Source organism: Hyaena hyaena, unplaced genomic scaffold, assembly GCF_003009895.1.
Source record: "Hyaena hyaena isolate Hyena2069 unplaced genomic scaffold, ASM300989v1 scaffold_583, whole genome shotgun sequence".
Lineage (NCBI taxonomy): Eukaryota > Metazoa > Chordata > Mammalia > Carnivora > Hyaenidae > Hyaena > Hyaena hyaena.
Genome location: NW_024081216.1, coordinates 850614 through 878305, shown reverse-complemented (window position 1 = coordinate 878305; position 27692 = coordinate 850614). Strand labels below are relative to the sequence as shown.

Here is a 27692-nt window from a genome sequence, read left to right as displayed (position 1 = left end):
AAGTAGAAAGATTAATCCCACAGAAAATACCATAGGTAATATAGATAGGCATCATTCTTTTCTTTAAACTTTTTATAATGTTTACTTATTGGTGTGTGTGAGAGAGAGAGATACAGAGTGTGAGCAGGGTAGGAGCATAGACAGAGGGAGACAGAATGTGAAGCAGGCTTTAGACTGAGCTGTCAGCATAGAGCCCGACGCAAGACTTGCACTCACGAACCGCGAGATCATGACCTGAGCTTAAGTCAGAAGCTTAACTGACTGAGCCACCCAGGCTCCCCTAGATAGGTATCATTCTTAATAGACAAGTGGGTAGGTAGCAGGCTGAATGGATAGATGGAAAAACTTTTGTAAAAATGGGGTTATATTATAGATTCCATTGTAAATAGAAATGGGTACATTGTATTTTACTTGATTCTAATAGAAAAGAAACTGAAGTGGAGCTAAAGGAGTTGCTAAATCCCAAATAAATGTTTATTTTTAGCATTAGAGATAATATTTGCTAAAAGATTTCCCTTAAGGTTTAAAAAGGGGGTGGAGGGAGGAGGCATTATAAAATATTCAAAAGTTTGCTCATTATGTTATCTTAAAGCTACATATTTATTTTTAAAAGAAATAGTTGGTTTCCTGCTTAGAAAGACAAGGACATTATATACTTTTTACATTTTCTACCAAATATCTACCACCCACTTCTGATTTTTTGTTTGCTATCTTACTGCTTTTGCATTGTCTAGGTTTATAACTTTTATATTTTGTTTTGTAATCATCATTCCTATAGTTATTTAGTGTTTCTTTTACCACAACTTTTGTTTTTCTTACTTCCTTTTCACTTTCCCTCTTAATTGGTTGAATTTCATTTTTGAGAAGCTCTTTCCCAACCCCAAGAGGGGTTTAGAGGTATATATATTCCCAGTTTTCTATTACAGTTTAGTTTACCTGCCTTTCATATTCATTTGTCAATGACATCTTTTGTCAGCATAATATTCTTGGGCAAGCTTTCTTCTCTTTCAAGATTTCGTATATATTTCCTCTTTGTTGGTCCTTTACTTTTTCTGTTTGGAAGTCTGAGAAAATTATTTTTCAGGGGTGAGAAGACAGTGAGATAGAAGTGAGGAGAACTCAGCTGAGGCAATTTATAGCTGTTTTTTGGGGTGAGCTATCTTTTCCTAGGTTTCATGACTTGCCCTATATCATAGTTCAATCCAATGGGGTCAAGGTTTATCATTCATTCAGGAGGATACTTTTTGAGCCATTCACCAAATTAGCTGTGTCAACTGGAAATCTTAATATCTGTCAAATAAAAATAACCTTCTTGTTTACTTATTCTATAAACTATTTCTTCCTAGTTTCCTTTTCTGCTACATTTCAGACTGAAGATGAAAAAAAACAAAACAAAACTCATTCATTTTGTTTCTCTCCTGATTTGGGAATACTATTGACAATTATTAGCAGTTTTGTTTCTTTCCTTGGTTGCCAGGTTTTAAGGTTTACCACATTTAGTTATTTTGCTTTCCTTGTTTGGTGCTTTTAGTGATTTTTTTTCCCTGAATTTTAGTTAACTTTGCTCATTTAATTAGTAATTGGTGGAAGGAAGTTTGTGAATTAGTTTTGATATGCCTTCATAATCAGAAATTTTGCTCCTTTAATTTTTGATGGGAAAGTATAATCTAGTACATCTGTCTAACATTTACAAGTAACATTTTGACTTAAGCCATAAAAAGGCATTTGATCACTAAGATATGAGTGCCATTTTTATACAAAAAAATCTCAAGGGCAGCATCTTCTTCAGTACTTTGCTTCTCAAAATAACACTGCTGGCTGGAGTTATAGAGTGGAGAGACTGGAAATGTCTTTAGAGGACAGGAAATAAAACAAAGTTCCTAGGAATTCTTCTGAATGTGTATGGGAACTTAGTTTGGTCCAATGTATTTCACTTATTAAATTGTATTTTTTTGATTTATAGTTTATGGCAATATTCTCTAGAAATGTTTACCATCAAGGTTTAAAATCAGATTACCTATTTATCTAAACAATCATTATATAAAATATCAATTGGTTTAAAATAATGACCAAATTACATGTTTTGTTAAAGATTGTAAAATTGTGTTAGTGCTAAAGAAAGAATAATCTTTAAATTCCAGGGGCACCTGGGTGGCTCAGTCGGTTAAGTGTCGACTTCAGCTCAGGTCATGATCTCATGGTTTGTGGGTTCAAGCCCCCCGTCTGGCTCTGTGCTGACAGCTAGCTCAGAGCCTGGAGTCTGTTTCGGATTCTGTGTGTGTCTCTCTCTCTGGCCCTCCCTTGCTCATGCTGTCTCTCTCTCAGAAATAAATAAAACATTAAAAAAATAATAAATTCCAGTGATACAGTAGTAAAAAATATATATATATATATACACGTTATATTGTTTTGAGCCATTTTATTTGTCCAGTTTATATTTTGGTTAGGTGGTCACATTCAGTGTGATAAAGGGATTTTGTAGAAGAGAAGCTGGAGTGTTCACCAATAGTAACTACTGATGGATTTATTATTGTGAAGTGTATAGATGACAAATTCCCCTCCCCCTTTCTTTGGTCTCTATTATATTGTTCTAGAAAGGTTTTTATAACTTATGTTGTTTTTGTAATGAGAGAGAGTTGTGATCTTAAATGAGTGAAATACAGGAACTTAGGTCATAAGAACAATTTTAAATCAGTGGCCCTTACATTTGGAAATTGAGAAACTTCTATTAAACAGTGCTTGGTCAAAAGGGGAAATACAATCTGAATGTTACAGAGGTTTTTTTAAAATTTTAAAAATATTTTATTTTATATTTGAGACGGGGCGGAGGGGAGGGGCAGAGAGATGGAGACAGAATCTGAAGCAGGCTCCAGGCTCCGAGTTGTCAGCACAGAGCCCAACGCTGGGCTCATTTAGAAGCAGTGAGATCATGACCTGAGCAGAAGTTGGAGGCTAAACAGACTGAGACAGCCAGGCATCCCTGAATGTTACAGAATTAAAAAAAAATAATTATACCCAAACATTACATTTTGGAATCTATGGAACACAAAGTGGTGATCAGAGGAAAATTCAATTTTATTAATGTAATTCATTTTATCAATAAAAATTAAAGAATGAAAATAAATTAATTAAATGCTAAACTTTAAAAAAACTAGAAAAATCACCAACCAATAAACAAAAGGAAAGCAAAGGAAAGCTGAAATAAATATAAAAGGAGAAATTAATGTGATAGAGATTTAAAAGGAGTTGACCTAATTAATAATTCAAAATATCTTTTAAAAAACTAAAAAATAACTTGTTGGGATGAGCACTGGGTGTTATATGGAAACCAACTTGATAATAAACTATAATTAAAAAAAACTAAAAAATACAAATCATTAATAAGTTAATCAAGAAAAGAAGTAAAAGCATAAACACACAAAATATCAAGTAACAAGGACAAATGGCAATTAAAAGGGAGGAAATTATAAAAATTTGCAACCTTTTCAGAATTTTATGCAAATAAATTTCAAAACCTAAATAATATGGTAATTTTCTAGGAAAATACAAATTACTAAAACTGACCTCTTGAAGACAGAAAGCTTAAATAGATTGATTTCCATAGAAGAAATAAAGCTAACAAGGAAATACCTTACAAAATGCACTAGACTTAGAAAATGTCACAGGGGAATTCTACCAAATCTTCAAACACCTGATAGTTCCAATGCTCCATAAATCATTTCAGAACATTGAAAACGGAGGAAATCTTCCTGATTGTTTTTATGAAGTAAATATAATATTACACCCACACTAATTAAGATAGTACCATAAAGTAAATTACAAGCCAATTTTATTATAAATATTGATGGAAAACCACAAAATATAATATTAACAAATATAATCAAACACAACATTAAAAACAGATTACATCATGGCTAAGTGGGAATAATGCTAGGGATGCAATCTTGGTTTGATATTAGAAATCTCATGTACAAGAGGATTAGGAGGAACTTAACTGAGGAACAAAGGGGAGAAGAAGGGGGGAAATGGTGGGGGAAAGGGAGAGAGGCAAACCATGAGAGACTCTTGAATGCTGACAANGACAAAAACTGAGGACTGATGGATGTGGGGGGAGGAGGGATGGGCATGGAGGAGGACACTTGTGGGGATGAGCACTGGGTGTTATGTGGAAACTAATTTGACAATAAACTATTTGTAAAAAAAATTAAAAAAAAATAGAAATCCCCTCAATAGGGTGCTATGCTGAGCGAAATAAGTCAGGCAGAGAAGGACAAATATCATATGTTTGCACGTATAGGAGGATTAGGAGGAATTTAACAGAGGACCATGGGGGAGAAGAAGGGGGAAAATAGTGGGGGAGAGGGAGAGAGGCAAACCATGAGAGACTCTTGAATGCTGAGAACAAACTGGGGACTGATGGGTGTGGGGGGGAGGAGGGTGATGGGCATGGAGGAGGGCACTTGTGAGGATGAGCACTGGGTGTTATATGGAAACCAACTTGACAATGTTGACAACTTGACAATTAGCTATTTGTAAAAAATAAAAATTAAAAAAATTAAAAAAAGAAATCCCCTCAATAAAATACAATATATTAATGGATATAAGAAAAAAAAGTAATGGATTATCTCCAAAGATGCTGAAAAAGCCTTCAACACAAGCTAATACCCATTTTTGATAAAAAATACCCAATAGAAATTGACAGGTTCTTTATTTTTATTGTGGTAGAATATTTGTAACGTAACATTTGTCATTTTAATGATTTTTAAGTGTACAACTCAGTGGCATTTGTTACATTCAGTTTTATACAACTATCACCACTATTTCCAAAACTTTTTTATTACTCCAAACCAAAACCCTGTAATCACTTACCATTTTCCCCTCCTAACCCTTGGTAACCTCTAGTCTACATTTTGTCTCTTTGAATTTACCTATTCTATATATTTTCTATAAATAGAACCATACAATTTTTGTACTTTTGTGTAGGACTTATTTTGCCTAGCATAATGTTCTCGAGGTTCATCCATGTGTAGAATGTATCAGAATTTAATTCCTCTTATGAATGAATAATATTTCTTTGTGCATATTCCAGTGTGTGTGCACGTGCGCATCACATTTTGTTTATCCATTTACATTCATCATCATTTTGTTTATCCATTTACAAATGATGGATACTTCTTATTTCTACTTTGCAGCTACGGTGAATAAAGCTGCAATTAACACTGGCATACTAATACCTATTTGAGTCCTTGTTTTTCATTCTGGTAACCTAGTAATGTAATTGTTGGGTCATTGGTAATTCCACATGTAGCTTTTTGAGAATCTTCTAAACTGTTTATACAGTGGCTACACCAATTTCTCTTTCCACCAGCAGTGTATGAGAGTTTCAATGTCTCTACATCCTTGCAAATATTTGTTATTTTCTGTTTTTTTAATCATAGGCATTCTAATGTGAATGATATCTCATTGTAGTTTTGATTTGCATTTTCCTAATAACTAAATATCTTAAGCATCTTTTCACATGCTTATAGGCCATTTATAGGTCTTCTTTGGAGAAATATCTATTCACATCCTTCCCCTTTTCTAAATTAGTTTGTTTGTCTTTTTGTTGTTGAGTTGTAGGAGTCCTTTATATATTCTTAGTATTAAACCATTATCAGAAATTATGGATTTTTCTTTTTTTTTTAAAATGTTTTATTTTTTTCTAGGAGAGAGAGAGAGAGAGAGACAGCGTGAGCAGGGGAGGGTCAGAGAGAGAGGGAGTCACAGACTGAAACAGGCTCCAGGCTCTGAGCTGGCAGTCAGCACAGAGCCCGACGCGGGGCCCGAACCCACGAACCGCGAGATCATGACCTAAGCAAAAGTCGGACGCTTAACCGACTAAGCCACCCAGGTGCCCCAGAAATTATGGATTTTTCTCTCAACATCATAAAATATATACACTCTTGTACTAAAGTGTGCAGTTTACTTATGGAGAGATTCTAGAGGCATTTCCACTAAGATTGGGAACAAGGCCAAGATGTGTATTACCACTCCACTCACTATATTTAATGCTGTTCTAGAGGTATTAGCCAATGTAATTAGACAAGAGAAATGAATTGGAGGCATTTGAATTGGTAGAAAGGATGTAAAATTAACTGTATTTGAGTATTATGTGATAGCATACTTGGAAATGCCTAGAGCGTCAATGATGAAACCAATATAAACAATAAAAGAAATAAGTTATTAGGTGATAAAATTAATATTCAGTGCTTAATAGCTTTAATATATAATAATATAATCTGTTAGAGGACACAGTAAGTAGTAGAGAAAACCCCATTTATAATAGCAACAAAGAAGATTAAATATCTAGGAATAAACTTAAAAAGAAATATACAAATTTTACATGAAAAGGCTTCAAACTGTTCCTCAAAGGTGCAAAAGTACACCTTAACCAAATGTAGAGATGTGTTTATATAACTAAACATCATGAAGAGGTCAGTTTTTTATAAGTTCATTTATAAATTTAACACATTCCCCAAACTATCAATCTTTTATAATGGGGCTAGGCAAGTTGATATTAAAGTTCACATAGATAAACAAATATGCAAGAATAACAAGGAATATACTTTAAAATCACAAGTGTGTGTATGTAGAGTAGCTTTATTTAACATTAAAAGAAACTATAAAGCCTCTAGAATTAAAACAACATAATAATGGCAAATGAATAAACCAGAGAAATAGAATTAAAAGTCCATAAATAAACCTAAGTCCATAAATAAACTAGATATCTAGAAATTTAGTACGTGATGAAGTTAGCATTTCAAATCACTAAACTTTTTATATATGATGCTAGGACAACAGGCTAGCCATTTGGAAAATCGTTAACATGGGCACCTGGGTGGCTCAGTAGGTTAAGCATCTGACTTTTCATTTTGGATCAGGTCATGATCTCATGGTTTGTGGGATTAAGCCTCATGTTGGTCTCTGTGCTGGCAGCACAGAGCCTGCTTGGAATTCTCTCTCTCCCTCTCTTCCCTACTCCGTCCCTACTTGTGTGTGCATCCACACGCTCTCTCTTTCTCTCTCTAAATAAATCAGTAAACATAAAAAAAAAAAGAAAAAAGTTAACAGGTCTCTTTAATACCATACAAAAGGGTAAATTACAAATAGATCAGGAATCTAAGGATTAAAAACATGAAAACTGTATACTATAAGAAAACAGATTAACTCTTCTTGAATGTTGGTGTAAGGAAAGGCTTTATAACTGTGATTCAAAATACAGAGATCATAAAAGAAAAGAGTTCAAGATTTGAATACATAACAATATTTGCATGTCAGAAAAGACCATAAATGAATCCAAAAGACAACTGACAAACTGGCAGAAAATATTTACACTTATATCAAACATGAAGGGCTTATATCCCTAATATATAAGGAACTCTGGAAAACTGAAGGAAAAAGAGGTCAAAAATCTGCTATAACAAAGAACAAAACACATGGATAGACAATAAAAAATTGAATATAAAGATGGTCCTTAAACTTTTGAATAGATACAATTAATTTCTGAAGAGATACAACTATCAGATTTTGAGAAACGGATGTTGAAATCTCTCACTACAATTGTGAATTTGTCTATTTCTTGAAGTTGTGTTAGTTTGTGCTCCATGTATTTTGAAGTTATATTTTGAATTATTGGCTGCAAAAACATTTATGACTTTCATATTCTATATCATATTATATCATATATGTCATATCATATCATACCATAATATCATATTATATCCTTTGTCACTCACATTGAAATCATCCTCCCTTTCCATGCTAATGTCTTTGCTCCATCTCTTTTGTTTTTATTAATACAGCATTATCATGGCATATGTTTACCATTCTTTTAATCTGTTTGTGTCGATGTCTACATTTTAAGTGGGTTTCTCATCAGCAAAATATAATTGGATTTTGCTTTTTATCTAATCTGATGGTATTTACCTTTTAATTGCTATTTGTTTTCTAAATGTACCATCTATTATTTTACCTTTCTCCTGTTTACTGTCTTCTTTTATAATTCTATTTATCTTCTTTTTTGGCTTATTAGTTATGATCTCCTGTTATGTTATTTTAGTGATGCTTTCAAGTTTAGTAGTATACATTTTTTTTCTTAAATAGTTTATTATCGAGTTGGTTTAAATATAATACTCAGTGCTCATCCCAACAAATAGTATACATTTTTAACTTACTGTCTACCTTCAAGTAGTATCGTACTACTTCACACTGTAGTACAAGAAAGTTACAATGTATTTCCTTTTATTGACTTCCAGATTTTATCTTGGTGTGACACATTATATCTCAACTTATTTTATAAATCCTATAATACATTGATATTATTTTTGCTTTATTTATTTTCTTTTAATTTTTTAATGCTTATTAATTTTAGAGAGAGAGAGAGAAAGAGAGAGTGGGGGAGGGACAGAGAAAGAGACACACAGAATCTGAAGAGGCTTCAGGTTCTGAGCTGTCAGCACAGAGCCCGGAGGGGGCTCAAACCCATAAACTGTGAGATCATGACCTAAGCCAAAATTGGACGCTTAACCGATGAGCCACCCAGGTGCCCCTATTTTTGCTTTAAATAATACATTTTCTTTGAATACTTTTCAAATAAACAGACTGTTTTTTAAAAAAACATTTCCCCATGTAATTGCCATTTGTGGTACTCTTCATTACTTTCATTTTTTTCACTTGAAGGATTTCTTTTAACGTTTTCTTACAGTGCAGATATGTTGTTGATAAATTTTTTCAGCCTTTGTGTATGTCTGAAAAAGTCCTTATTTCATCTTTATTTTGAAAGATATCTTTTTCTGGATATAGACTTCTAGGTAGATAGATTTTTTTCCCCTTATAGTACTCTGAAAATGATGCACAGCTGTCTTCTAGCCTGCATTGTTTTCATTGAGAAATTGACTGTCATCCTATTTTTGTTTCTCTGTACCTAATATGTTGGGGTTTTTTTTGGCTGTGTGCCTGCTTTTAAGATTTTTTTCCTCTGGAATTCACTGGTAATTTAAATATTATGCACTTTGGTGTAGTTTTTCTTTTTCATATTTCTTGTGCTTGGAGTTCATTGGGATTCTTAAATCTATAGGTTTATAATTTTTGTCAAATTTGGAAAACTTCAGCTATTTATATTTTCAATATTTGTTTTTGATCCTCTCTCCTTATATTTGGTGGCTCTAATTAGAGATACAGTGGCACATTTTGAAATTGACTCACCACTCACTGATTTACTGTTTATTTTTTATGCCTTTTTATCTTTATGTTTTATTATACATAAATTATATTAATCTGTCACCAAAGTTACTATTTTTTTCTTATTCAATAGTTAATTGGCTTTTAATCTTATTGAGTATATTTTTTAGTTAAGACATTTTTGTTTTCATCGCTAAAAGTTTGGCTTTTTTATATGTATGCATATGTATATATATATTTCCATATCTCTGGTCTTTTCAACCTTTCCATTAGCTTATTGAACATATACAATGAAGTTCTAATAATTGTTTTAATGTCTTTGTCTATCAATTTTAACACCTACGTTATCTCTGGTCCAGCTTCAGTTGATTGATTTTTATCCTCATTAGGGCCATATTTCCTGCTGCTTTTTGCATTCCTGAGGTTTTTTTTTATTGGATATTAGACATAGTGTATTTTACCTTGTTGGATATTCCTATTAATATTCTTGAGCTTTGTTCTGGGCTACTAAGTTACTTGAAAATAGTTTGACACTTCAGGATCTTGTTTTAAGTCTTGTCAAGCAGGATAAGGCAGCATTTAGTCTAGTGCCATTTTTCAACCCACAACTGAGGTGAAATCCTTCTGAGTACTCTCATATAATGCCCCCATGAATTATGGTGCTTTTCATTTTGGCTAGTGAAGGTAGGAATTGTTAAGAGATTCTAAAGGAAGCTACTGGGACTGCTTTCTCTAGTCCTTTCAGGTGGTTCTTTCCCTGGTTTCATGTGTTTTTTTTTCTTCATGCATGCACTAATCAGAACTCAGTAGAGGGCACAGAAGGTGGTCTGCTGCAGGTATCTGGATTTGTCTCCTTTTGTAGCTCTCTCTTGTCCGGTATTCTGCACTATGAATTCTAGCCACCTTCATCTCTCTGGTTTTTCAGTTCTAGCTCGCCAACTCAGGAAAGTAGCTAGGCTTCACCTAGATTCTTCTTCTTATGCTGTACCCAGGAAACTCATTGCAGGCAATAAACCAGAACAATAATAGCAGGGCTCATAAATTTGCTTCCTGTCTCTCAAGGAATATTGTCCTTTATTGACTGATGTCCAATATCTTGAAAATTATCATTTCATAAAGTTTTTCATATTCTTTAGTATAGTAGAAATATAAATTCGGTTCCATCTTGGGCAGAAGAGAAGTGGATAAAGCAAGTAATACAAATTAAAACTATATTGAGGAGAAATGGGGGAGATTTTTTTCAGTTGATATGAAATTTCAGGTATACAAGATGAATTAGTTCTAGAAATCTGCTATAAAGCCTGGTATTTACAGTCACCAAAACTGCATTGGTCACTTAAAAAATTCAGAGGATAATCCTAATGTTCAGTGTTCTTCCTACCACAAACAAACCAGGGACATACAGAAATTTTTAGAGGTGAAGGATGTCTGTTACCTTCATTGTTATAATGGTTTTACACATGTAAGCATATGTCCAAATTCATCAAATTGCATGCATTAATTATAGATTTTGTATATTAATTTTACCTTAATAAAGCTGTTTTCTAACAAGCAGAAACAGAAAAAAACTATATTGAGATAACAATTCTAACATATTTAATTGCTGCAAATTAAAAATACATTCTTTTGGCACAGCTATGAAGACCTAGGAAACTTCATTTTATGGAGAATGCAAACTGGTACAACTCTTTTGAAAGGGAATTTCACAGTATTTAGCAAAAATACACATGTACTTTCTTTTGACCCAGCAGGATCACTTCTAGGAATTTACCCTGAAGATACACCTCCAACAATATGAAAATATATATGTGGAAAGCTATTTACTCCTGCATCATTTGTAATTAGAAATAACTTAAATACACATACATAGAGGAGTATTTGAATAAACTATGCTATAGTCAAACAATGGGGTACTATGTAGCTGTAAAGGGAAGATTGAAGAAAATATCTATAATCTGAAATGGAGTGATTTCTAAAATATATTGCTAAATGTAACAGTGCATTATTGGATGCCACTTTTTATGTAGAAAGGTAAAATGAGAAAATATACACTTATCTGCATCTGCTCAGTTGTGCAGAAAGAAACAGAGGAATGGTAAAGAAGAAACTATTGAGACTGGTTATCTAGAGATAAATGGTACAAATGGAATAGAAGAGATAGGGCTGGTGGATAAAATAGAGTAGATAGGGATGGGGATTACACTTCTTTGAGTATACTTTTTTGTTGTTGTGACTTTTAGAACCATATTACTTTTTCTCATACTAAACAAACAAACACTAATAGGAGAACCAAACTGGGTACAAACAAAATAAAAGAATTTAACCATATTTCAAATAAATAATATAATCACATTCAAAGTGTTTGGTGTGGTGGGCAAGTAAAACAAACCAAAATAACTTTGGAACATACTATTTTGACTATATCCTTTAAGGCTAAAGAATAAAAGAACCCAAAATTAAGTATATAAGTATTATACTTAGTAGGCTGGTTTATCAAAGTGGTATGAGTTGGCAATTCTGATGCAAATTTATGTACATTGTAGGAATGAACAAATAAAGAAATAGGATGTGGATAATGAATGCCTTGGTTTGAGAAAGGAAAGTTACAAAGAAAGTAGGGCAAAGGTTAGAAAAAATTCCTGAAATGGTAGAAGCTCATGAACCTTAGGACACACACACACACACACACACACACACACACACCCCACATCTATATCCATATCTATCTCTAACGCTATAGAATTTATGTGTGTGTATATATAAATAGATGTATTGCCTAACTCAGTCTTCTGAGAGTCAACGAGGATACCAGACATTCAGAGGGCCCACTACCAGAAAGCACAGCTAGCACCAAATGTTGTTTCTTAAATACTATTTTCCTATAAAAGGAAATAATTGTTCTTGGAAACCTTACTGATTTCAGAGATGGGCAGGGAACATACCAGAACCTGGAACCATCTTGTGATATTGGTAATAAAGTGTTAAAGAAAAATGATGGGAACATATCTAAAAGACACAGGAACAATGTTAGAGAAGCTCCCATTGGTCAATTCTAGGATAATGTAACAAATAAATAATGACAAGCATATAATATTATATATTACATAATAAATATATAATGATAAATAACTATGTATATGATAAAATTTAATTTTTATTTATTTATTTATTTACTTTGGAGAGAGAGAGTCAGGGAAGGGCAGGGAGAGAGGAAAATAGAGAAGCCCAAGCAGGCTGTGCAATGTCAGCACTGAGCCTGACACAGGGCTCGAACTCATGAACCACAAGATCATGACCTGAGTCCAAATCAAGAGCCAGTCATTTAACTGACTGAGCCACTCAGGCACTCCCAAAATGGTGAATTTTAATTCATAGAATAAGAATCTACAAATTCATCTTGACATGAATAAATGAATAAACAAATTGGGGTTAGGGAAAACTGTCTTATGGTAAAATTTCAATTAGTAAGTGCAAAAGGAATGACAGAATTAGTAAAATATCATTTGGCAATCATCACAGTAATAATTGTTTGGAGGAAAAATCATCAAATGGATGCTAAATTTAGTGGCTAATTTTTTTAAGCTTTTTTTGAAAAGTAATCTCTACACCCAGTGGTGTGGCTTGAACACACAACCCCAAGATCAAGAGTTGCACGGTATACTGACTGATCCAGCCAGACACCCTGTGGTCAAAATTTTTGATAGGAAATATAGAAAATAGGATATTTACATGGTCTTGAAGTAGATTCCCACAAGATATTTACCATTTATTAAAGGTAAAATAGTAACTTTACAGTGGAAGAATGTACAGACACCATCTTAACCAAGTGATTAAGCCAGTCATAAGATAAGTCAGTATTATGTACCTTTTGATCCTGAAGTCACAACATAGTTTCTGTGGTATTCCTCCCAAAAATGCATAACCTGAAACTAATAATGGGATCATCAGACAATCCAAACTGAAGTGCATCCTACAAAATAACTGGTCAAGTTTATGAAAGACAAGGAAAGACTAAGGCGAAGTTCCAGTTTAAAGAAGAGTAAAGTTACTTAGGCCTAAAATTCTGTCACTTATTCTGCAATTACCAGAAATACCAGATGCCCTGTAGCTGTTACTGGAAGACTTCAAGGAAACAAATGTACAGACTCCCAGGTGCTCATGGATCTTCCCTTCTTCCATATTTAATGAGCAGCCTACTTGAAGGTATATCAAAGATCTTATTCAGTAGCTCTTAATAGTTTCTCACGAAAGTTTAAAACAGGAGGCAAAGAATACTTTACCTTTCTGTAATTCAATTCAAACTATAAGTAAGCTGAATGTAATCACTCTTGGAAATTTTGCTTTGGTCAGGAAGGCAATGGAAGTATTTGTAGGGCTCAATTAATATTGTAATCCAGAAGAAGTTACATCTTAGAGCTAACTCTATGGGTTTTTGGGAAACTACAAATTAGAATGAAATCAAGGCTATTCTTAGTCATCCAACTCTTGTTGGAGACTTTTAAAATTTAAAGTTATCTATATAATTGTTTTTATCTTATTACTATTGTTACTCTTTATGGAATCCATATGAATTCCCTCCCCAAATCATAAAAATTCTCAGTATTCTTGCAAATGTTTGATTTTTTTATTTTTGAGAATATCCTGCAATGACCAAGGCAGGTGACTGTGAGGGAGGGAAATCACTTGTCAGTGGATAGCTTGACAAGACTTGTATGGATTTTAAGAATATAGTCGATGTTAAAGAGTTAGCACCTGATTGGAGTGGTAGATTTTCTAGGTTTGGGAACTGCCAACCCAGACCATGGAATCTTCTTTCTCAGCAACTAATAATTTTGCCATTCAAGACTCTTTTGTCAAACTCAGAAAGACCTAAGAATTTTTCTCTGCACTTTGATCTTAATGCATCATTGATCTGACTATAGGATGTTACCACAGGTTTTCTTTCTGTGGTGAGTCCTGAGGGCAGTTTATTTCAATAAAGATAATGCCTACACATTTCAAACACCTGTATATAAAAATATAACTTCATGTGTAAAAATCACTATGTTGCCTGGTATGAAACGACTCTAAAGATTGTACAGCTCAGATACTGTCATCCTTGTGACATTTTACTGATACGGTGTACAGCTGTCTTCTGTAAACATTACACTTTTGGTTGTGGCTATCACTAATGATTACAGAACTTGCACTCTGAGACATTGTCTCTTTACTTTCAAAGAATACGCTTTTAAACTGGCTTCATTGTTTTTGTTTGGTTAGCCATACCACATTTCAGCTTAGGCTTCAGACATTTTAAGAGTATTTTCTGTCCATCTCAGTGGTAATTGTCTCCCTCAATTCAGCTCAGTATCTGGCCTATGTTTATATATTTCTCTATCTTTTTCTTTTTAATATTGGGATATAATTGACATATAACATTGTGTAAACTTGAGTGTACAATGTGTTGATTTGATACCTTTATATATTGCAATATATTTACCACCATAGCATTAGCTAATACCTCTATGACATCACATAATGATCACTATTTTTGTGGTAAGAAAAATTAAGATCTAGTCTCTTAGCTAGTTTTGAGTTTATAATACAGTATTTGTTGACAATAATCACTATGTTGTACAATAGATCTCAAGAACTTATCTATTACTTTGAAGTTTTGTTTAGAACAAATGATGTATATAATACTTGAATGCTGAGAACTGATTAATTTTAAGAACTATATCATTGATAAACTTTACTTGTCATTTAATTATAAGAAATTGCTAAAAAGCTCACATTTGATGGTCACAATAGGGCCCAAAACTTATAGACAAATACTGTTATCAGTTGTCAGTTTAGTTCATATTTGAATTCCCTCTGACACCATTAATTGTTGCCTAATTTGAATAGAAGATAGAGAGGCACATGAAGTTCATCTTAAGCTGTGCAAAGGGGCATTGAAAGAGTCTTTGTACTCTGTGCAGTCAAGAGAACTGGTCAGTGTTTGGGCTTTTCACAGAACAATACTTGGTTGAGAATTTGCTATCATTTTTCCTGTTCCCTTCTAAAATAAGAAAGAGCAGCATATTTAGCTTTTAATTTTGCTTTCTGTGGCTACAACTTTTTTTTTCTTTTCAAAAGCATGATTTTAGCTTTTATTCTCCCTTCATTCAAAATGTAAATGTTAAAAATTAAGATTCATCTGTGATGTTGTACATTCTGTGCATTTGACAAATGTATAATGAACATCAATCCACCATTTTATTATTGTACAGAGTACTTTCACTGCCCTAAAAAATCCTCTGTGCTCTATTCATCTCTTTCTCCTCCATATCTCCTGGTGATTGCTAATCTTTTTATAGTCTCTATAGCTTTTCATTTTCCAAAATGTCATATAGTTGGAATTATACAGGAAATAGCCTTTCAGACTGGCTTCTTTTGCTTAGTAATATGCATTTAAGTTTCCTCCATGTCTTTTCATGACTTGAGATCATTTATAGCACCAAATAATACTCCCTTTGCTGGATGTACCATAGTTGATTTATCCATTTACCTACAGAAGGACATCTTTGTTGCTTTCATGTTTTTGCAATTATGAATAAAACTGCTATCAACATCATATTCAGGTTTTTGTGCAGACATGTTTTCAGTTTGTTTGGGTAAATATCAAGGAGTGCAATTGTTGGGTCATATTTAGAGTATTTTGGTTTTGCAAGAAACTACCAAGCTGTGTTTCAAAAAAGTTTAATATTTTGCCTTCCCACTGGAAATGAATTAAGTTCCTATTGCTCCACATCCTCTCTAGCATTTGGTGTTGCCGTTGTTCCTATTTTGGCCATTCTTTTTTTTTTTTTGAGATATAATTGACAATATAATATAATTATGATAGTTTCAGGTGTGTAATATAATAATTGAATATTTGTATATATTTTGTGGTGATCACCAAAGAAAGTATAGATAACATTTGTCACCAAATATAGGTATAAAATTGTTCTCTTATGATTAGAACTTTTAGGATCTATTCTCTTAACAACTTTCAAATATACAACAGAGTATTATTAACTATAGACACCATGATGTTACATACCCAAGACTTATTTATTTTATAACTGAAAGTCTGTAACTTTTGACCCTCTTCTGTTTCATCTACCCTTCACCCTTTGTCTCTGGTAACCACCCATCTGTTCTATGTGTTTATAAGCTCAGTTTATTTGTTTAAGATTTAACATATAATGAGATCATAGGATATTTGCCTTTTTCTGTCTGACTTATTTCACCTAGCAAATACCATCTAGGTCCATCCATGTGTTATCACAATTGGCAAGATCTCATCCCTTTTATGGCTGTGTAATATTCCAGTATATATATATATATCTCACATTTTTTAACCCATTAATCCATTGTTACATACTTAAATGCTTTCATGTCTTGGCTATGGTAAGTAATGCTGCAATGAACATGGGGTTGCACTGGATTTTGGCCATTATAATAAGTGTATGATGGTATCTAATTGTGTATTAATTTGCAATTCCTTAGTAACATACAGAATTAAATATTTTTCATATATTTACTTGCCATCTATATATCTTTTGGAGCAAGGTTTCTGTTTATATTTTTGCCTCTGTTTTAATCATATTTTTTAAATTTTCTTATTGTTGATTTATAAGATTTCCTTGTATATTTGGGATAGAAGACCTTTATTAGTTAAGTATTTTGCAAATATTTTCCCTTAGTCTGTGACTTATCTTATAATTCTTTTGACATTGTCTTTTGCAGAGCAGTTTTTAATTTTCATGGAAGTCTGATTTATCAATTATTTTTTTTCATTGATTTTTGCCTTTTGTGTTAGAGTGAAAAATTCACTGTTATATTCTAGGTCATCTAGGTTTTTTCTTATGTTATCACCTAGGAATTTTATAGCTTTGCATTTTAGATTTAGGTCAATAATCCATTATGAGTAATATTTTTAGGATGTAAGATCTATGTCTGTGTCTAGATTCATTTTTTTTTTACCTGTGGATGTCCAGTTGTTCTGGCATCATTTGCTGCAAAAGCCTTACATATAATGATGCCAAAATTTACACAAAAAGAAAAAGACCATTTGAGTAGGCCTATATCTATATCATGTAATTGATATATCATGAAACTGAGAAAAATATTAATAACTTACCAAAACAGAAAGCACTAAGCCCAATTGGGTTCATTAGTGAATTCTACCAAACATTTAAGGAAACAATTATATCAGTTCTTTATAATCTATTCCAGAAGACGGAAGCAGAGGGAATACTTCTTAACTCATTATATCAATCCAGCATTACCTTAATACCAAAATTAGACAAATATATTACAATAAAAGGAAACTGCAGATGAATAGCACTCATGAATATAGATACAAAAACCCTCAACAAGTTTACAAGTCAAATCCAACAATGTAAAAAGAATCATACACCATAACCAAGTAGGATATATTCAAGATATGCAGGGCTGGTGTAACATTCAAAAATCAATATTTGCGGGCTTTTAAAAATATTTTTTGATGTTTGTTTATTTTTAAGAGAGACAAGACAGAACATGAGTGGGAGGAGGGGCTGAGAGACAGGGATACACAATCTAAAGCAGGCTCCAGGCTCCAAGTTGTCAGCACAGAGCCTGTTGCTGGGCTCAAACCTACAAACTTCAAGATCATGACCTGAGCCAAAGTTGGACACTTAACCGACTCAGGGGTCTCCTCAAATCAATATTTTTAATCCATCACATTAACATACTAGAAAAGAAAAATTACATGATAATATCAGTAGATGCCGAAAAGCATTTCACAAAATCCACCGCTCATTCATGATAAAAATTCTCAGCAAACTTGGAATAGAGGGGAACTTCCTCAACTTAATTTTTAAAAATCTGTAAAAAACATGGGATATCTCCCTGTTATTTTGTTCTTTGATATGTCTTATCAGAGTTTTGTTGTTTACCTCATATAGATTTTCTACATATTTTGTTAGATTTTAGACCTTAGTATTTAACTTTTTATGAATCTAATGTAAATGCATTGTGTTTTTAATTTCAAACTCTACTTGTTCATTACTAGTTTCTAGGTCCAATACAATCTCATTCAAAATTCCAAAAGAAGAGTAGAATGTTTAATTTACTACTATAGGATTAAATAGTCTATAGATGTCCATTATATCCAGATGAATGACAAAGCTGCTGAGTTCAACTATATCCTTACTGATTTTCTGCTGCTGGATCAGTTCATTTCTGATAGAGAGGTGTTGAAGTCTCCAAGTATAATAGTGAATTCATCTGTTTCTCCTTACAGTATCAGTATTTTCCACATGTATTTTGACATTTTGTTGTGAGGCACATACACATTAAGGACTGTTATATATATATATATATTTTTTTTTTTACAAATAGTTTATTGTCAAATTAGTTTCCACATAACACTCAGTGCTCATCCCCACAAGTGTCTGTTATATATTCTTGAAGTATTGGCCCTTTTATCATTATATAATGCCCCTCTTAGTCCCTGATAACTTTCCTTCTCTGAAGTCTGCTCTGTCTGAAAATAATATAGCCATTCCTGCTTTATTTTGATCAGTGTTAGCATGCTGTATCTTTCTCCTTCCCTTTACTTTTAATCTGTATGTGTCTTTGTATGTAAAGTGGATGTTTTTAGATGACATATAGTTAGGTCTTGTTTTTTCGTCAACTCTGACAGTACCCATCTTTTAAATAGTGTCTTTAGACCAGTGATAGTTAAGGTGATTATTATATAGTTAGATTTGTCACTGTTTTCTATTAGTTGTTTCTATTCTTTGTTCTTATTTTTTGTCTTCCACATTTTGTCTCCTTTTTGTGTGATTTGAATTAGTACCTTATGTCATCCCGTTTCTTTCCTCTGTTAGAATATCAATTCTACTTTTTGAAAACTATTTTTAGTGTTTATCTTGGGTTTACAATATGTATTTACAACTAATCTGAGTCTACTTTCAAATAATATAGATTTCTTCATGGGTAATACAAGTACATTAAAACAACAAAATATTCCTATTTCCTCCTTCCTATCCCTTTTATCATTGCTACCATCCATTTCACTTATATATAAGCATACATCTACTCTTATGTATGGATTTATCTCAGTTATGCAAAACTTGTTCAACATTCAAAATCAATTAATGTAATCTATCACATTTCACACGCACGCAAATATCTTGTTTCAATTTTTATTTCAAGTAAATGTGTTTGTTAGCTCAATTAAGAATACAAAAAAAGTTTCCATTTTACCTTCACTTATTTATTCTCTAATGCTCTTCCTTTTCTTATGTAGATCTTAGATTCTGACATACATGATATTTCTTCTCTCTGAAGAACTTATTTTAACAATTCTTAAAATCCATGTCTAGTGGCAACATATTCCCTCAATTTTTTTTTCTTTTCTTTTCTTTTTTGTCTAAGAAAATCTTTCTCCTTTACTTTTGGAGGATAATTTTGCAGAGTATAGAATTCTATGTTGGTTGTTTTATTTTTTTCATCCTGTTCTTTTCTTGTTTGCATGGTTCCTGATGATAGGTCAATGTAATTCTTATCTTTGTTTATCTATATAGGTAACTTGTTTCTTCTGTCTGGCTTCTTTCAATTGTTTTCTTTATCTTTGATTTTTATAGTTTGAATATTATATACTTAGGCTTAGTGTTTTTGTTTTGGCATTTTCCTGCTTGATGTTTCTGAGCTTCCTGGATCTGTGGTTTGGTGTCTGACATTATTTTGGGGCAAATTTTCAGTCATTATCGCTTTAAATATTGATTCTGTTTCTTTCCATCTTTATTCCTTTTCATATATTCCCATTACACATATCTTTCACCTTTTGTAGTTCTTCCTTAGTTCTTGGATATTCTGTTCTATTTTTTCCAGTCTTTTTCTTCTTTGCTTTTCAGCTTTGGAAGTTTTTATTGTCACATCTTCAAGCTCAGAGATTCTTCCTTTAGATGTTTTTAGTCTACTAATGAACACATCAGAAACATTTTTTATGCCTGTTGCAGTGTTTTTGATCTCTAGAACTTCTTTTATATTCCTTCTTAGAATTTCCATGTCTTTCCTTACATTATGTATTAGATAATAGATACAAGCATATTGTCTAGTTTTTCCTTTAAAGCTTTTAATATTACAGTTCTTAAAAATTCTTGATTCAACAATTTCAACATTCTTGCCATATCTGACTGATTCTGTTCAGTCTCTTCACAAGTCTCTTTATTATCTTATTTCTCTACTTAGGATCATCAGGATAATATTGAGTAGAAGGATAATAGTAGATATTTTGTCTTATTTCTGCTAATATTTTGTTGAAGATTTTTGCATCTATGTTTATAAGGGACATTGGTCTGTAGATTTCTATTATAATGTACTTGTCAAGGTTTTCTGGCCTCATAAAATTAATTGGAAAGTGTTTCCTCTTTTATATTGACTGAAGAGTTTGTATAATATTGGTACTATTTCTTTCCTGAATGTTTGAAAAAATTCACCAGTGTGGCAATCAGGGTCTGGAGTCACTTCTGTGGGAGGGATTTTAATTATAAACTCCATATCTTTGGCAAACATAAAATTATTTAAATAAGTATATTTTTCAGGAAATTTTATATTTTATCCGTCTTCAAATTTATTAAAATAAAGTTCAAGCAATCTTATTATTATCAATATCTATAGGAATATATAGTTATATCTATTTTTTCATACTGACATTAATGTTTTGTTTTCTCTATCACTTAATCAGCCTTGCAGAAGGTTTATTAATTCCACTAATCTTTACAAATAAGTATCTTAGTTTTGTTGATTTTTTCTATTAGACTACAATTTTCTATACCGTTGACTTATGCTCCGAGATATATTCATTATCATCTCTTTTGCAGGGTTTAGTTGGTGCTTGGTTATTAATTTCCAACTTTTCTGGTTTTGTAATATTTGCATTTAAAGTTCTAATAACTGCATTGTCTGACATAAATTTTGAGATTTCATGTTATTATTATAATTTGGTTCAAAATGCCTAATTTTTATTGTGATTTATTTTTTTGTGTCATAGATTAAGTATGTTGCTTAAATCCTATTTGGGGATTTCATAGTTATTTTCCTATTACCTATTTCTATTTGATTCTGTTGTGGTAAAAAACTATACCCTACATGGTTTCAATTCCTTGAAATTTGCTTAGACTTGCTTTATCACTCAACCTGTGGTCTATTTGAGTAATTTTCCATGAACACTTGAATAGAACGTATGTTATGCAATTATTGAGTATAGTATTTGATATATGCCAATTAATTAGTATAGGCTAATCATGTTGTTCAAATAGGGACTTTATCTTCTAAAATAAACAAGAGATTTTGATCATATATATATAACAGCCATTGTAAGGAATTAAAAACAGGATGCACAAGACTATAATCTCTGAGGGAAGTGAGCTCTAAAATCATCCTGGCTTTCTATCTGGTGGCATTTACCAGACCCTGGTAGGGGGATCTAACCCAAGTACTATAGGGAAGCCTCACTGAACTGATTAGTTATCAGAGTTTGAGGAAATTGTAGTGGCTATAATTTGCTGGTGGAAGTCTGAGAGTGAAGAGAGTACAGAGAAAAATTCAAAACTCTTCTCTTGGGTCCTTTTGAGTTTTTAGCTGAGTACTTAGGTGCTCATAAATAGAGTAATGAATATAAGAGGTTCAGCAAAGAACAGCTATCTGGAAAAGAAAAACTAGTAAACTGCAAAACTATCAGAGTTCACATATTATTGGGAGATATTTAAGTTGGTACAGTAAAGGATGTTCATTAAACACCCAGGGAATTCAGTGGAGACCCAGAAAAGCCATACCTTCTGAGTGAGAATAAATTATCCCTAGAGTAAAATGAACTCAAGGGGTGCATGGCTGAGTCAGTCAGAAGAGCATGTCAGAGTCATGAGTTTGAGCTCCATGTTGAGTGTAGAGATTATTTAAACAAACTTAAAAAAAAAAAAGGAGACTCATTATTAAAAAGCTTAAAAAGTAGCCTCAAAATGATCAAGACGATATGTGAGTAAATGACCATCCATCAGAAGAAAATTCAAACCATTGAAAGGAAAAGAACAAATTCCAAATACACTACAATGTAATATACATATTGTCCAGTATCCAGTAATAATACTAGATATTTGGGACACCTGGGTGGCTTAGTTAAATGCCCAACTTTGGCTCAGGTCATGATCTCATGGTTCGTAAGTTTGAGCCCTACATTGATCTCCTCACTAATAGTGTGGAACCTGCTTAGGATTCTCTCTCTCTCTCTCTCTCTCTCTCTCTCTCTCTCTCTCTCTCCCTCTTTCCTGCTCTCTCTCTCTCTCTCAAAATAAATAATAAACTTAAAAATAAAGAAAATATGAGCCTATAAGCATGAGAAAAATCAGCCAACAGAAAGAGTCCCAGAAATTACAGAGATGATAAAATTAGCAATGACAATGCCTTTAACATAGCTATTAAAACCTATAACCATAAATCTAGAATAAAATGTAGGCAGTAATCTGTTTGACATTGGCCACGGAAACATTTTTCCGTGATATGTCTCCTCAGGTAAGGGAAACAAAACAAAGTTAAACTATTGGTACTATACCCAAATTAAAAGCTTTTGTACAGCAAAGAAAACTATTAACAAAACAAAACAAAGCAGAAGATGTTTGCCAATGATATATCCAATATCCAAAATATAAAGAATTAATACAACTCAACCCCAAAAACCCCCAAAATACCAACTAACAAACAAAAAACAAATCCATTTAAAAATGGTTAGAGGACCTAAATAGACACTTTCCCAAAGGAGACATACAAATGGCCAGCACACATATGGAAAAGATGCTTAATGTTACTAATAATTAAGAAAATGCAAATCAAAACTACAATGAGATATCATCTTACACTTGTCAGAATGGCTAAAATCAAAACCAGAAAATAACAAGTATTGGTAAGGATGTAGAGAGAAAGAAACCCTTGCACACTGTCAGTAGAAATGCAAATTGGTACAATCACTCAGGAAAACAGCATAGAGGTTTCTCAAAATATTAAAATAGAATTACCATATGACCTAGTAATTCCATTACTGGGTATTTACCCAAAGAAAAAGAAAACACTAATTCAAAATGATATATGTACAGTATTACTTACAATAGCCAAGATATGGAAGCAACCTATGTGTCTATCCATAGATGAATGGATAAAGAAGAATTATATACACACACACATATATGTATATACACATATGTATATATATGTATCTATGTATATGCATATATGTACCTGTATGTATGTATATGTGTGTATACACACACACACAAGAATATTACATAGCCATGAAAAAGAATGAGATTCCTCCATTTGCAACAACATGGATGCACCTAGAGTGCATAATTTTAAATGAAATAAGTCAGAGAAAGACAAATACCATATGATTTTACTCATGTGGAACTTAGGAAACAAAACAAACAACAAGACAAATAAACAAAACTAGACTCTGGAGTACAGAGAACAACTGGTGATTCCCAGAAGGGTGGTGGGTGGGGGAAGGTATAAAGGGGATTAAGAATACACCTATATTGATAAGCACTGAGAAATATATAGAATTGTTGAATCATTGTGTATCCAAAAATAAGACTATATGTGAATTATACATTAATAAAAAATAGCTATTATAAATAAATTTAAGAATTTAAAAGAAAATAAGATTGTAGAAAAGAAAGAAATGGAAACAATAAAAAAGAGCACATAGAAAGTGAAGAAGTGAAAAATATAATATCTGTAATTCAAAAATAAATAGTTGAGAAATTTAAATCCAAACAACTATAGATGAAAAGATTAATGAAACTAAATATAGGGCAATCAAAACCATCCAACCAGAAGCACAGGAAGAAAAAATATTAATAGAACCTCATAGCTTATGAGAAATAATGATGTACCACATGTGCAATTAGAGTTTTTAAATAGGATAGACTAAAAAAAAAGTGTGTGTGTGTGTGTGTGTGTGTGAATGTGTGTGTATTTGAAAAACTAATGGCTGAAAAAATCCACATTTGCCAGAAAATTGAAACTTCCATATTGAAGGATAAATACAAAGAAAAATATATGTCAGATCACACCAAGTCAAATTGCTGAAAACTAATGAAAGAGAATCTTAAAAGTGACCAAAGACACATTGTTTATAGGGGTATAAAGAAATTATCCCTGACCTCATGTCGGAAAAAATGTCAGAAAAATTGCAATGACATATTTTGGAGTTCTAAGAGAAGAAAAAAAATTTAACCTAGGATTCATTATTTAGCAAACTTATTTTTTAAAAATGAAGATTAAAGAATGATATTTCAGACAAACAAAAGTTCAGAGAATTAATTGCCAGCAGATTTTCACCACAGAAAAATTTAAATTTTTTCAGGCTAAAGGAAAATAGTTATAGATGGAAACTTATATTTTAAAAAAGATATTGAGTTAAAGATGGTATATCTGAAAGCAAAGATAAAAGACATTTGAAATTCTAGTAATTTAGTTATAATATCAATTGTATAGCAAAAACAATAACAAAATGTGTTATGGAGTGTAAAACATGTTAAAGTAATTTGTATGACAATGATAACACAAAAGATGGAGGCGTTTTTAAGTTTCTTCCATTGTATTTGAAATAGTATATTATTTGTTGGTAGATTGCTGTAAGTTTAGGATATAAATAGAAAATCTTTTACAAATAAGTTTTTTAAAGATTTTATTTTTGAGTAATCTCTACACTCAACATGGGGCTTGAACTTCCAACCTTGAGATTAATAGTTGTATGCTCTATCAACTGAGCCAGTTAGGTGCCCCATATATTGAATCTCTTTGATCAGTCATTAAAATAATAAATCAAAGGTATAGGTAATCAGTGGAGAAAATAAATGAAATTAAAAAAATAAATTAATTAAAAGGCAGGGAAAGACAGTGAAAGGAACAAAATACAGATAGAAATATAAAAAAATAGCAAGATAGTAGACTTAACCATTATTAATAGTAATTACATTAAATGTAAATGAACTGTTTATAATAATTTTGAAAGATAGAGATTGTCAGATTGAATTTAAAAATATTTAACTGTGGGCATCTGGATGGTCAGATGTTGAAGTGTCCCATTCTGTCATCAGCTAAGTCATGATCTCAGGGTTCATGGAACCAGCCCTAAGTTGGATTGGGGCCTGCTTGGGATTCTCTCCCTCTCTCTCTCTCTACTCCTCTCCTGCTCATATTCTCTCTGTCAAAATAAATAAACATTTAGAAAAAGATTTAACTAATCTATTGACTATAAGAAATATAGTAAATATAAAGATGTAGATAGATTAAAAGTAGAAGAATGGGCAAAGATACACTATACAAGCACTGGTGATAAGAAAGCTGAAGTGGCTATATTAATATAAAAGTAGACTTCAGAAAAAGAAATATTACAAGAAATAAAGAATATTTCATAATGCTTAAAGAGCCAATTCATCAAGAAGACATAAAATTCCTAAATATATATACATCTAATAACAAAGGTTCAAAGTCCATGAAGGAAAAGCTGACAGAACTGAAAGGGGGAAAAAAAAAGAGATGTACAATGCAATTGTTGGAGATTTCAATAATCCTCTTTTAGAATTTGAAGGAAAAAAATACAACAGCAAATCCAAAGACTTGAACAAGCCTATCAATCAAATGGAGCTAATTGACATTGATAGAACTCTATACTAAAACACTGCAGTATAACTTTTTTCAAATGAATTTGGAACATCTCACAAGATAAAGCATATGTTTGGCCACAAACCAAGTCACAATAAATATAAAAAGACTGAAATTATGTAGAGCATATTCACTGACCACAATGGGAATAAACTAACTGCAAATAGATAAAAAAGGAAATTTTTCAAATTCCCAAATATTTAGCAATTAAATCACATACTTCTAAATAAGCCATATGCCAAAAAAAGAACAAAGAAAATTATAAAAATATATTAAACTGAATAATAATGAAAGCACAACCTATCCAAATGTTTGGGATGATGCTAAAACAGTACTTCAAGGGAAATTTCATAGTCTTAAAATTTATATTAAAAGTAATACAGGATTAAAATTGATTCAAGATAAATATAATAAAATTCCAAGGTCTTTTTTTGGGGGGGGAGGACAAGCAACCTGATTCTAAAGTTTATATGGAAATGCAAAATACCTAAAATAGCCAAAATAAATTTGAAATAGAAGAACAAATTTGGAGGATTTATTCTATGTGATTTCAAGACTTACTATATAGTCACAATAATCAAAACAGTTTCATATAGTGTAAGAATAATGAATTAATCAATAAAACAGAACAAAGAATCCAGAAGTAGACCTACACACAGAATAATATCTTTTTGATCTTGGCAGAGGCAAAGATTTCTTAGAGAAATCTATGAAAAAACTACTCATAAAGAAAAACTTGATAATTGGATAACATAAATGACTATGGCTCCTCAAAATACATCTTGTGAAAATAAAAAGGCATACTGCATACTAATACAATACATATACCTGGCAAAAAAAACCCCCACCTATCAGATATACATAGGTAACATATATAATATAAATACATGTATATATAAATATATAACATATGAATGTGTCATTTATAAAATATACTTAAATATATAAAAACTCTTAAAACTCACTAAGACAAAGACAAAACTAGAATAATGACTACAATTAACATACCAACACTATGAAGTAGTATTAATGAGAATATAAAGCAACTGGAACTCTCATGCATTGTTGATAGAAGAGTAAAATGATGCAACCACTTTGGAAAACTTTTTGACAGTTTCTTATAAAGTCAGGCACAAAACAGCTCTACTTTTCAAAGGATTCAATTTTTAGAGGGAAAAAAGAGACATTTATAAAAAGACTTATGAATAAATTTTTATATTAGCTTTATTTCTAAGAGTCCAAAAGTGAGAAAACCCCCTATATCCATAAACAGATAAAGGGATAAACAAGTTGTGTATTTAACACAATGGAAATCTACCCATTAACAAAAGGACCAAATTTACTAACACATCTTGCAATATGGTTGAATCTTAAAAATTTTCGTTTGTATCCAAGAGAGTACCTATTATAAAATTCCATACTCTTTTATGAAATTCAAGAATAGGCAAAACTTCTTCCGTAGTCATAGAAATCAGCTCAGTGTTTGCCCACAGCTAAGATAATGGATGATTTAAAGAGAACACAAGGTAACTTTTTTCGAAATGTTCTGTTATCTTCTTTGGGGTGACAGGTACATGAATGTATAAGTAGACAAAATTCATGGAATTTACATTTGAAATTAGTGCAATTACTATATGATGTATATTAAATTATGCACCGATATGATTAATTTTAAAAAGCAAAGTAGTTCTGTTGTTGCTTGCTACACACAAAAAAGTGATTTTTTTTTTTTTTTTTTTTTTTTTTTTTTTTTT

At 31.9% G+C, this 27692-nt stretch overlaps 1 protein-coding gene across 10 annotated transcripts in view; it reads left to right on the top strand.

Moving 5' to 3' along the window:
* Positions 1-27692, top strand: part of SOX6 (SRY-box transcription factor 6) — a 357612-nt gene that overhangs the window by 70974 nt on the left and 258946 nt on the right. The window contains exon 1 of one of the 10 annotated variants that reach the window (XM_039256671.1): positions 13381-13422. The exons of the other annotated variants lie outside the window; for them this stretch is intronic. Within the exon in view, the coding sequence (XP_039112602.1) occupies positions 13404-13422 (19 nt within the window). The 5' untranslated portion in view covers positions 13381-13403. Of the gene's footprint in view, positions 1-13380; positions 13423-27692 lie in introns of those variants that run through there. 10 annotated transcript variants of the gene reach the window in all.